The following is a 10,939-nucleotide window of genomic DNA, read 5'->3' as shown; positions in this document are numbered from 1 at the left end:
AAGGAACACAGTCTCTTCCTCCAGAGGCAGGAAAAAAAATCACAAAATTGGGTAAATTTCAGGAATGCAATGATTCTCTATCATTAGAAAAATCTATCAATGTAATTTACCATATTAACAGATTACAGAAAAATCACATGATCATCACAAAAATGCAGATTATACTACTTTCCAAGAAACTTTTAAGAAAGATAAATAGGCACATTCCACTATATTCAGTCATTTTTATTGGGCTATACCATAAAAAAGTATATATATATGATGGACAGGTCATATAAATGACTACATCAACAATACCTAATATATAGCACTTGATAGCTTACAAATTACTTCTGCATCCATCATCTACCTATTTCTAACCACCCTCAAGTAGGTACTACATATATATAAAATTTAAAGAGATGTAAAAAGATAGTGATTTGTTCCAGATCCAATTAATTTTGTTCTAATTTTGTTGGCTGTCTGTATCATGTATTATATATCAAATTAAAGTGAACAGATATCAACAGATAGTACATAATGAAAAAAAAGTCCTGAATTCAGTTCTCCAGTGGTCCTCATACACTCTTGGAACAAGGATATAAATAAAAATATATAAATAAAAGTTTTAATGCTACAGTTTACATTCTCAATCATATCTCCCTCTCCCTTTCCCTATATTTATACTCTACAACTAAATACTCATGTTTGTCCAATAATAAACTATAGTTCTTTCAAAGCTTACAGACTGGTGTTTTTACCTACCAACTTAGCAGCTTATCTTTGGGGAACAGTGAACTTTCCTCTAGGTACTTAGTTCTAACTGGTTAGATATGACCTATGTGTGCACAAACCTTTGGGTTGTATTTGACACAACTCAATGCATCATTCTAATACTCAGTATAGCTTAAAAAAAGAAAAAAATGACATTGTATCTAAAACAACATAAGGATCTGAAAGGTGGAGGGAAGGCAGACCAGCTAGGGTTCTTGGAACCTAAGAACAACTTAGCAAGGAGTTCCTTGGGTTTTCTTTTTGCCTCACAGATCTGAGATTAAAAAAAAATGATGAAGAAATCTACAACCCAGAGATGACAACAGGAACAGATGGGGGGGAGGGCTCAAGAAAAGTCTACTCTCTCTAGATGAGATCAAGAAAGGGTAGGGAAGCAAGACAGAAAACTTTTAGGCAATAACCTATTCCAACCAAAGACAAGAGAGAAAATTGTGGTCTTATCTCCACTAACAAAGTCCAAATAGGAAATCTATTTCCACCCTCACCAGGGTGTAATAAGGCTTCTCAAACACCTCACTTCCCCAGTGGGGTTGTCAGAGAAAATATACTGGGCAGTAACAAAATCTACTTCCCCTCCTACCTGCATAGTGTTAATGGAGAACATGTGGGAAGACTGGATTTCCAATCCCATCCAGAGATAATGGGGCATCCCTCCCCTTCTGTACTGATGTCACTGGAGGCCCAATGAATCAAAACTTTCAGTACTGCCCAGCAATTATGAGGTTACCCTCATGAACTCTAAGTGGTTCAGGCCATGTGGAGAACAGTAATGAGACAGCCTTGCCCCTCCCTGACAAGGTGGCATCTGCAGAGGCCTAATGAGGAACCATAACTCTCACTCTTGCCCAGAAGTATCAAGGACCCCAGTGGAGTGTCAATCAAGACCAAATGGCAAACCAGGGCTTCCAACTCCAACTGACAGTAATAAGGTGGTATGTTTCCCTTTCCCCACTGGAGCAGTATCAGAAGCACCCTGCTAAAACAGAAGATTTAAATAAGATCCAGAGCCTCACATAATAACCAAAATGCTCAGGTTTCAATTGAAAATAATTCCTCATACCAAGAACCAGGAAAAGACAATCCACAGATGGTAACATGAAGACACAAATGTTAGAATTACCTGACAAGGGTTTTTAAGCAGCTGTCATAAAAAACGCCTCAATGAGCAATAACAAACAAGCTCAAAACAAATGTAAAAAGAGAAAATCTCAGCAAGGAAACAGAAGATATAATGAATCAAGTGGAACTGAAAAACACAACCAAAATAAAAACTCACTGCTGGGCTCAACAACAGAATAGAGAGGACAGAGGGAAGAAACAGTGAACCTGAAGACAGAACAATAGAAGTTACACAGTCTGAAGGGAGAAAAAAATGGCTGGAAAAAAACATAAAGAGACCCTTGGGAACATGTGGTATTGTAACAAAAGATCTAACATGTCATTGAAGTCTTGGTAGGAGAGGTGAAATTAGGGGGTGAACAGGGTTAAAAAAATATTCAAATAAATTATGGCTGAAAACTTCCCAAATTTTGCAAAAGATACTATAGATTCAAGATGAACAAACCCTAAACAGGATACACCCAAAGAAATCCACACCAAGACATATCACAAACTTCTGAAAACTGAAAATATTGCACTCCGAATATTGTTTCCAATAATACCTTTCAAAGTTTCAAAGGAAAAACTGTCATCTGCCTTTACCCAAGAGTAAAATGATAAGAAGCTAGTATCTCCATGTCTTTTCAAGCTTTTCACAACTCAATGCATTGTCACTTCAAGTCTATAACTATGGTATCTTACTATGGTATGAAAAAATGGAAGGTACAAAATACATATAGCTGAGGTAAATCTTTATAAATAAACACATTCTCAAGTGACTTAAAACATCAAAGGTCCTTTCTGCACTCTCTTTCTTAGCTGCAAATCTTGACCCTTAAAGTGATTCTTAGGAGGCCATGTGCCCAACAAAAAAAGTCAAAAGACAAAGGGTGAAGAAGTAGACCCCCAGGCCAAGATTCCTTTCCTTCAGTGTAAAGCTGCCTGCATGAAAACTTTGTGATGAATTCTGCCCACTAACAAGTCATATTTTCCCTGGTTATCTGTACTCAGTTGAGTTATTTATCTTAATCAATATTTCTTGGGTTTCCTCTAGCTCTATTTTTTTTATGCCCTTGTATTTAAGACTAAAGACAATTTCCCTTCTATCACCACTCCTGACCCTGGGAAAATTTACTGTGACTTCCATCTCTCATTTCTACCCCTGCAATTTTTCTAAAAGGATCACTTGTCTCTAAAACTTCATCCCCTGAGCAATGTGAGATGACCTGGCCCAGCTGAAATGTCCTCTTTCTACTGTGGCATACTGAATTTCTCTGTCAAGGATTTTGTAGTCTACATATATGTTAGGGTGTTAGAAATAATTCTTTTTTACCTAGGGAAATTCACAATGTCCTTCATTAGGACATATTTTAAAATGTAAAACCTCTCCTTCGCATTCTAAGCAAGCTATGTCTCATATATATTTTTGTAACACAGTCTTAAATTTCTTTGTAGCCCTCACAGTATATATAATAAATGCTCGATAAATATGTTCTGAATGCATTTCATTTACAGTCTTCTTTATCCAGTATGAATTCTCTTTTGTTGGCCAAAGGCTGAATGCTCACTAAAAGCTTTCCCATGTTCCTTGGTTTTCCCTCCAGCATGAGTTTTGTGATGTTGAGAAAGGGATGAACTCTGGCTAAAGGCTTTTCCACATTCCTTGCACTTATAAGGTTTTTCTCCAGTGTGAGTTTTCTGATGCTTAGTAAGAGATGAGCTCTGGCTAAAAGCTTTCTCACAGTCCTTACATTTGTAAGGTTTCTCTCCAGTGTGTGTTCTTTGATGACGGATAAGGGCTGAGCGGTCACTGAAAGCTTTGGCACAATCATTACATTTATAGGGTTTCTCTCCAGTGTGAGTTCTCTGGTGCTGAGTCAAGGCTGAACAGTAACCAAAGGCTTTCCCACATTCATTGCACTCATAAGGCCTCTCTCCAGTATGAGTTCTCTGGTGCTGAATAAGGCCTGAACGATCACTAAAGGCTTTACCACATTCATTACATTTATAAGGTTTCTCTCCAGTGTGAATGACCTGATGTTGAGTAAGGAATGTGCTTTGGCTGAAGGCCTTCCCACATTCATTACATTCATAAGGTTTCTCTCCAGTATGAATTCGCTGATGCTGAGTGAGGTATGAACTCTGATTAAAGGCCTTCCCACAATCATTGCATTCATAAGGTTTCTCTCCAGTATGAATTATATGATGTCGAATAAGGGCTGAGCGGTGACTGAAGGCTTTCCCACATTCATGACATTTGTAAGGTTTCTCTCCAGTATGAATTCTCTGGTGTAGAGTAAGGTGTATGCTCTGGCTAAAGGATTTACCACATTCATTACATTCATAGGGTTTTTCTCCTGTGTGAATTCTCTGATGCAAAACAAAAGCTGAGTAGTAACTAAAGGCTTTCTCACACTCATTACACTTCCAAGGTTTCTTTCCTGCATAAATTCTCTCATGTCTAATTAGATCTGAATTCTGTTTTAAGTTCTTTTGAAGTGAATCACAATTATGTAATCTTTCTCCTTGTTGTTGAATAAGAAATGACCTCCTACTAAAATTTCTTCCAAATTCATCATACTGGTAAATTTCACCAGATTTCTTCTGAGTAACAACTTCTTGTATTAAACATTTCTCATGGTTTTCCTGCTGACTCTCTAAAGAATTCTCACATTCACTGGAACCTTCCTTTGGAAATCTTTCTGTTAATACACCAGGGGCTGATTCCTCTTCAAAAATTTCATGCTCTAGCATCAGCTCCTTACTTTCTGACCTTGTCTCCCAGTCTGCAAGAAAAAAAAAAAAAAAATGTACTATTTCCTATACTGAGAGAAAGCTAGGAAAATAATAAAAGAAAAAGAAATGCTTTCTGGAACACATGAACCTGAAAACTCTCAAAAAAAAAAAAAAAGCTCTGCAATCTTGAGAGAAGATAAGAAAAGAAAGATAACTACAGTTGGACAAAGGGAGAGGGTGAGCAAGTAATCAGTATTCCTCTGTGCAGAAGTGTAGGAAATTAGAAAGAATAGAGAAAAAGGCTAAGCAGAGGTGATGTGGGGAAATAGTAGCTAAAAAACAGGGTCATGGGAGATAGGACTGGGATCAGAGAAATAGTTTCCCAGGAATTGCCCATGTTATCACATCACGAAAGCCTCATCATTTCATGCCTTCAGAATTATCATCTTTAGCTGATCTCCTTCCCAACAACCTCTTCCCAATCCAACATTCCCCAATCCTGCTAAGAGCCTAACTTTTCCAAACCACTTCTTTCATCATGTTATACAAAAATCTGTATTCACTCCACTCTCTTTAAGATAAGACACAAATTCCAGACACAATCATTCAAAGTAGTCCATATCTACAAATTCAAATTATCACAGAGCCTAGTAATTGGGAAGCATAACATTTCTGATTGCTTACCATCACTACAACCTTGGTAAACTAGAAAAAGTGGAATATAACCAAATTTTTAAAAAGTTAATAGTGTATATGGATAGAAGGTCAAAGCCTACATTCAGACTGATTCCCACCATGTCAGGATACCTGCCCCAAGATCTTGGTCTTCCTAGAAAGAGTTTGGAGAAAACAACTTCACTGCTAAAAATTTTTAAATATTTCTAGGCTTCGATGGTCATTAATATCCATTCCAACCATAAACCTACATGAAATAAATCAGTACAACATAATGTTCTCAACTACATTAGCATACTCAAGGAAGTGTCTGGGATCTTAAAGTATGAATACATAGAAATTGGTGTAGAAGAAAAGGGACTTCCAGCTAAGGGGAGTGGAAGAATTAAAGTCCCAAATGTTCATGAAGAATACTTGGTTAGTGGAGGATATAAAGAATTTGTCTGTCTGGTCTTAAGGTTTCAAGTTGGAGAACAGAGAGGACAAACAGCTTAGGCAGGTAGGCTAACTGAGGCTTTGAAAAGAAAGCAGGCAGAGAATACAGAACTAGGAGAGTAAGCAACAAAAACTTACCATGTGCAATCTAGCAGTATTATGCTACCTCAATTATATAAGGAAAATAATAAAGAAAGCACAATTAGTTGGTAATCCACTGCAGTAACTCAGTCTGACAAAAGTGCCACGGTCAAATACATAATATTTTTCAAAAAAAAAGTTAGCAGGATTTAATTATAGTTATTGTTGGTTTACCATATAGCCAGGAGCTGTTCTAAGCATTTATTTTCTATTATTTCATTTGATCCTCACAATAACCCTGGTAGTATTATCATTATCCCCATTTTACAGTTGGAGAATTTGAGGCATAGAGAGCCTAAGTCATTTGTTGAAGATCACAGTGCTAGTGAGAGTCTGAGGTTAGCTTTGAATTCAGAAAGACTGGTTCCAATGTCTGCTCTCTTAACCACTATGCTATCTCCCTCTTCTTGGAGAGGAAGGCAAGGGAGAACTTTGCCTTGAAAATCAAAAATAGCATTGTTCAGCTGTGAGATAAAATAATATGTGAAAAAAAAAAAAAAGTTTAGAGCCATGCACCCAAGCAAGTTATTAACAAATATCAAAATGTATTAGTTTCATTTCACCTTACTTGGGAAAAAGAATTGCTCTGAAAGGATGAGAGGTATTTATTTTCTAAAAAATCAAATTATGACTTTATAACATTCATGGAACGGTAGTATGGCCAAGGGAGACAGACTTCATTTTCAACTTTTCCATAGGTCTGGTAAACTCTGAAAAGGCTCCTCCACAAGCATTCAAAGACTGTTTTCCCATTGATCATCCGGGTTTTATTTTCAATGTTAACCACTTCCTGTTTACAACACTCACTCACCTGGACTGGTTGCTTTTGGGACTTCTCTCTCCAGCTCTTTCCCTCGTTCCAACTGAGAGATTACATCAGGCTTAGAAATTGGAAGTCCTATTTGTGAACAAAGAAAAAGAAGCCTGATAAAGAGCTCAATGTTAGTTAGCTGCTAGGTCTTTAAGGAAGACAGTATGAGAAAGAAAAAGAGAGATGTTGGTTCCGAATTTCTTTCCCAACAGTGCTCAGTACTGTTTATTTTCCTGGAAGAAGACAGGAAAATTCATACGGACTTATTTAAGTTCAGAACAATTAAGTGGCTTGCTTTTACCTATCCCCATTAAAAGAATAAACACCTATTTCCATAAGAAGCATTTTTGCTAGAATTTGTCTCAACATCCTTGGTCAGGAAGTAGAGAAGAAAGATGCTACAGCTTAGGCCAGTAAGATAAAGGTGTCCATTTGTGATTCAGAATATTAAAATTATATCCAGAAACAAAAAGCAGAAATTGTCTGTCTCAGACTTTATGAGAATTAAGGATCTTTGCACGTAAGAACCCCAGAGATCTTAGGAACTGAGGAAACAAAGGTGCCACACTGGGTAGATTCACAGGGGAAGGGGGAGACAACTTACCCAGCAACACCAGATTCCTATGCTTCTCAGGCACTTCTCCCTGAGGATTCAGTTGTCCCCACTGGGTGAGAGCCTCACCCATATCCCTGATCATCAACGATTCCTGAAAAGACCAAAGATGTAAGTGCTCATCAAGGGACCATCCTTCCAGATGCCTTTGGGAAGAACTAAAACTGACAGCATAGGAGAATGAAGACAGGGAGGTTAGGAAAGTTACACAAAATGACCTCTAACACCCCTTCCAACTTTTCTATTGTATTTATAATCACAGACTTGTTCTTTGCCAACATACATCAGAACTGTATGTTACCTGTAAGCTGGAAGGAAAGTACCTTCAAAGTAAAATCTGAAGGTACAAAGTTATTCGTTTATATATCAATAAATCCAATTATAGAACTATAAAAATCCTAGCTATTTAGACATGGGAAAGTAGGGAAAATATAATTGTGAATTAAGTGCTCAATCATTAACCGGAAGATTAGAGATTCAAACCCACCCAGAGGTGCCTCAGAAGAAAGGCCTGTGTGGTGGTTAAGTTTATGGGTCAACTTGGCCGGGCCTGGTTGAGTGGCTGGGCAGCTGGATGTAGTATTCCCCATGATGAGACTGGTAAACAACTTCATGGTGGAATCTACTGGGAGCAGCTGAGTAGCTAGCTGCCTTTGGGTATGTGGTCTGCTTCCTGTATATAAGGAGAAGCTTTGAGAATGGTCTCTAGCCCATGGCATGCTTGGACCCTGCATGTAGCTTTGTCGTTGCTCAGCAGCCGGCATGCTCTGCCGACCTTGGGACTTACAGTGGACTTAAGTTAATGGCCTGCCGTGCAGATTGGTAACATCGGGACTGTGCCTTTTTACTTGTCAACCTTGGGGCTTCTCAGCCTCAGCAGCCAACAGCTGTCTGAGTGAAGAAGCACCTCTAGCTCCAGTGGGCTGGGAGCAGGAGGCAAAGCTGGACCCTAAGGTTGAGGGGCTTTCACCCACCCCCTAGAGCCTGGCACTTTGAACTCGGACTTAAAGCCTCCAAACTGTAAGAGAATAAACTGCTGTTTGTTCAAGCCATCCCATTTGTGGTGTATTCCTGTCAGAGTGGCACTAGGGAACCAGAACAGCCTGGCAATCTGCTTCTGAAAGGTGACAGCCTTGAAGACACTATGGAGTGCAGTTCTATTCTGCAACACATGAGGTCACCGTGAGCTAGAATCAACTTGACAGCAATTGATTTCATTTTTTGTTTTGTTTTAAAACATAAGGGATTCAAGAAATGTGAAGCATTTTTCTTTCTAGTTTTCCAGAATAAAATCAGTCCAGTATGTATCAAAAAATTAAGATGTTTAATTTAATGTAAACATCTTAATGCCCTCAGCTGTGGTTAATGACCTCAGCTGCTAACCAAAAAGATCCATGGTTCAAACCTACCAGCCACTCCATGGAAGAAAGACAAGGCAGTCTGCTTCTGTAAAGATTAGAAATACTATGAGCAGTTCTACTCTGTCCTACAGGGTTGCTATGAGTCGGAATCAACTCAGTGACAGTGGATTTGGCTTTGGTGTTTTTTTTGCTACACAGGTCACAAAATACAGGTATTTGTAAAAGAGTATCTCAAGCCCAAATGATTATAAAAGTGTCCAAAGTGGCCTTGCCATTCCTCACAATGGCCCTGATCAGTCTGGCCCTCTATCTACTCTCTATGCCATCATACACTATTTCTCTATTCCTCCTTCATTCTCTGTGCTCCAACTAGTGTCCTTTCAGTTGTCTGAATGTGTGTGACATGCACTTCTGCCCCTTTGACATACTGCTTCCTGAATGTTCTCCTTTCTGCTCTATTCTTTCGGCTATTTTAATCCTACTCATATTTCAGATCTTAGTTTAGGCGTTATCTTCTCAGGGAAGTCTTCCTTGACTCTCTGGGTTGTTGCACCTTCTTCCTTCCCTTTCATTGTGTTATACACACATTGAGGGAACTTTACAATTAATATCTGTCTGTCCCATTTAGTAGTAAGCTCCTTGACAGCTGAGGCCAAGTCTGGTTTTGCTCACCAAAGCAGCCCTAGTACCTGGCACAGAGCAAGAACACTGTAAGTATTTGTTGGATATTTGAATTAAGGAAGGAAAAAATGAACAGGAATTAGTAGAATCAAGTTTAAGTGGAATTTTCTATAAAACTGTGCATGAGAACAGAGGTGGGAGGAAAATATAGGTATTTATCAAACACTGAAAACACAAGAATGTTTACTCTAGCCTAACCTAGATCTAGATGACAGGCCCACAGTTTAGTTTTTCTACTAAAATGTGGGAAGAGAAAACGGGGGTAGGTAATGCTCCTTTTCAACCATTTAACATAGTTGAATTCGTTTTTGCTGATAGGGAAATGTCTAATAATTTTTCTAATTCTATAAAATAAATTTTATACAACTATAATTTAATCAAGACACATGAAAACAGACCGGCTTCTGGGTTGCTAGCAAATGTATGAGTTTTAACCCTCTTTGAACCACCTCTTTTGGCACAGTCCCCTGAACATACAAATGAATATAATGGTTAACTTTATTTATATTCAGCATTTAATGTTTACACAGCCCTCCAAAAACTGGTGAAACAATGCATATAATGATAAAAAGTGAATAGAACTGTGTATTTTGAAAATCTCCTGTCCAAAGTAATTTAACTCTTTATTCTAATACTTAAAATATATGGCTACCCTTTTTATTTAAGTTTATTGTCATGTAAGGCCATAAGCCCAAAGGAGCTCTGGTGGCGTAATGCGTGAGGCATTTGGCTGCTAACCAGAAGGTCAGAGATTCAAACCCCCCAGCCTCTCCGCAGAAAGAAGATGGGGCGATCTACTTCCGTAAAGATTTATAGCCTTGGAAACCCAATAGGGGTGGCTATGAGTCAGAATCAACGTGATGGCAGTGAGTTTGTTTTTCATTTTTTTTTAAGGTCATAGGAGTGGTCAATGCAAGCAATGTAATTTGTACAGTCTTCTTTCTTTATAAACAATGCTAATAGTAGCAAACTAACTGGTGGTTTCCTTCCAACTATAGTTCCTGGCAAAAACCTCCATGATCAAAGTCATTTCCAGAGCTGCTGCACAATGTGAGTGTGCTGGCACTGATGACACAGGCAAAGCAATCAGACACTGTCCAGCAGGTGCTACTGAGTTTCTCTCTCCTCTTCCCTCTGAAAGGGATCCACCAATTCACAGATTAGTATCAATACTGACTTTTTCTCCTGCTGTTTTACATGGATCATCACATCTGTATGCTATGAGGCCAGGTATGAAATAGCTAAGCAACCCTAGCACCTTTACCACAGGGCCTCCCTTCTTTCATGGTCATCTTGACCACTCTTCTCCCTCCAACCAGTTACAGCATGTTTCTTTTGGCTGAACCTCTAAAAGCCTTCACCAGGCCTTATTTGTCTTTATTTATTTTTAAATTATTTTATTTTATTTTATTTATTGTGATTTGAGTGAAGATTTACAGAGCAAATTCACTTTCCATACAGCAGTTCACATATACTTTGTCTCATGTCATTGACCACAGTTTACCACAATGCAACAGCTCCCTTCCCACTTCCTCCCCATAGTTACCTCTTCCCAGTGACCATCCCTCCATATTCTCCTGCACCCTGAGCTGTCTCCCTGTGCATAAGCAGCCC

The 10,939-nt window shown here is 38.5% G+C and overlaps 1 protein-coding gene across 1 annotated transcript in view; it reads right to left on the bottom strand.

Moving 5' to 3' along the window:
* Positions 1-3,393: 3,393 nt before the first annotated feature.
* Positions 3,394-10,939, bottom strand: part of LOC103213689 (zinc finger protein 11) — a 52,445-nt gene continuing 44,899 nt past the window's right edge. Inside the window, exon 6 of the mRNA XM_007959424.2 lies at positions 3,394-4,308. Within this exon, the coding sequence (XP_007957615.2) occupies positions 3,394-4,308 (915 nt within the window). The remainder of the gene's footprint in view (positions 4,309-10,939) is intronic.

Source organism: Orycteropus afer, unplaced genomic scaffold (assembly GCF_000298275.1).
Source record: "Orycteropus afer afer isolate SDZICR_OR568_19922 unplaced genomic scaffold, OryAfe1.0 scaffold00017, whole genome shotgun sequence".
Taxonomy (NCBI): domain Eukaryota; kingdom Metazoa; phylum Chordata; class Mammalia; order Tubulidentata; family Orycteropodidae; genus Orycteropus; species Orycteropus afer.
Note: the sequence above shows the minus strand (reverse complement) of the source record. Positions and strands in the feature narration are given on the sequence as shown.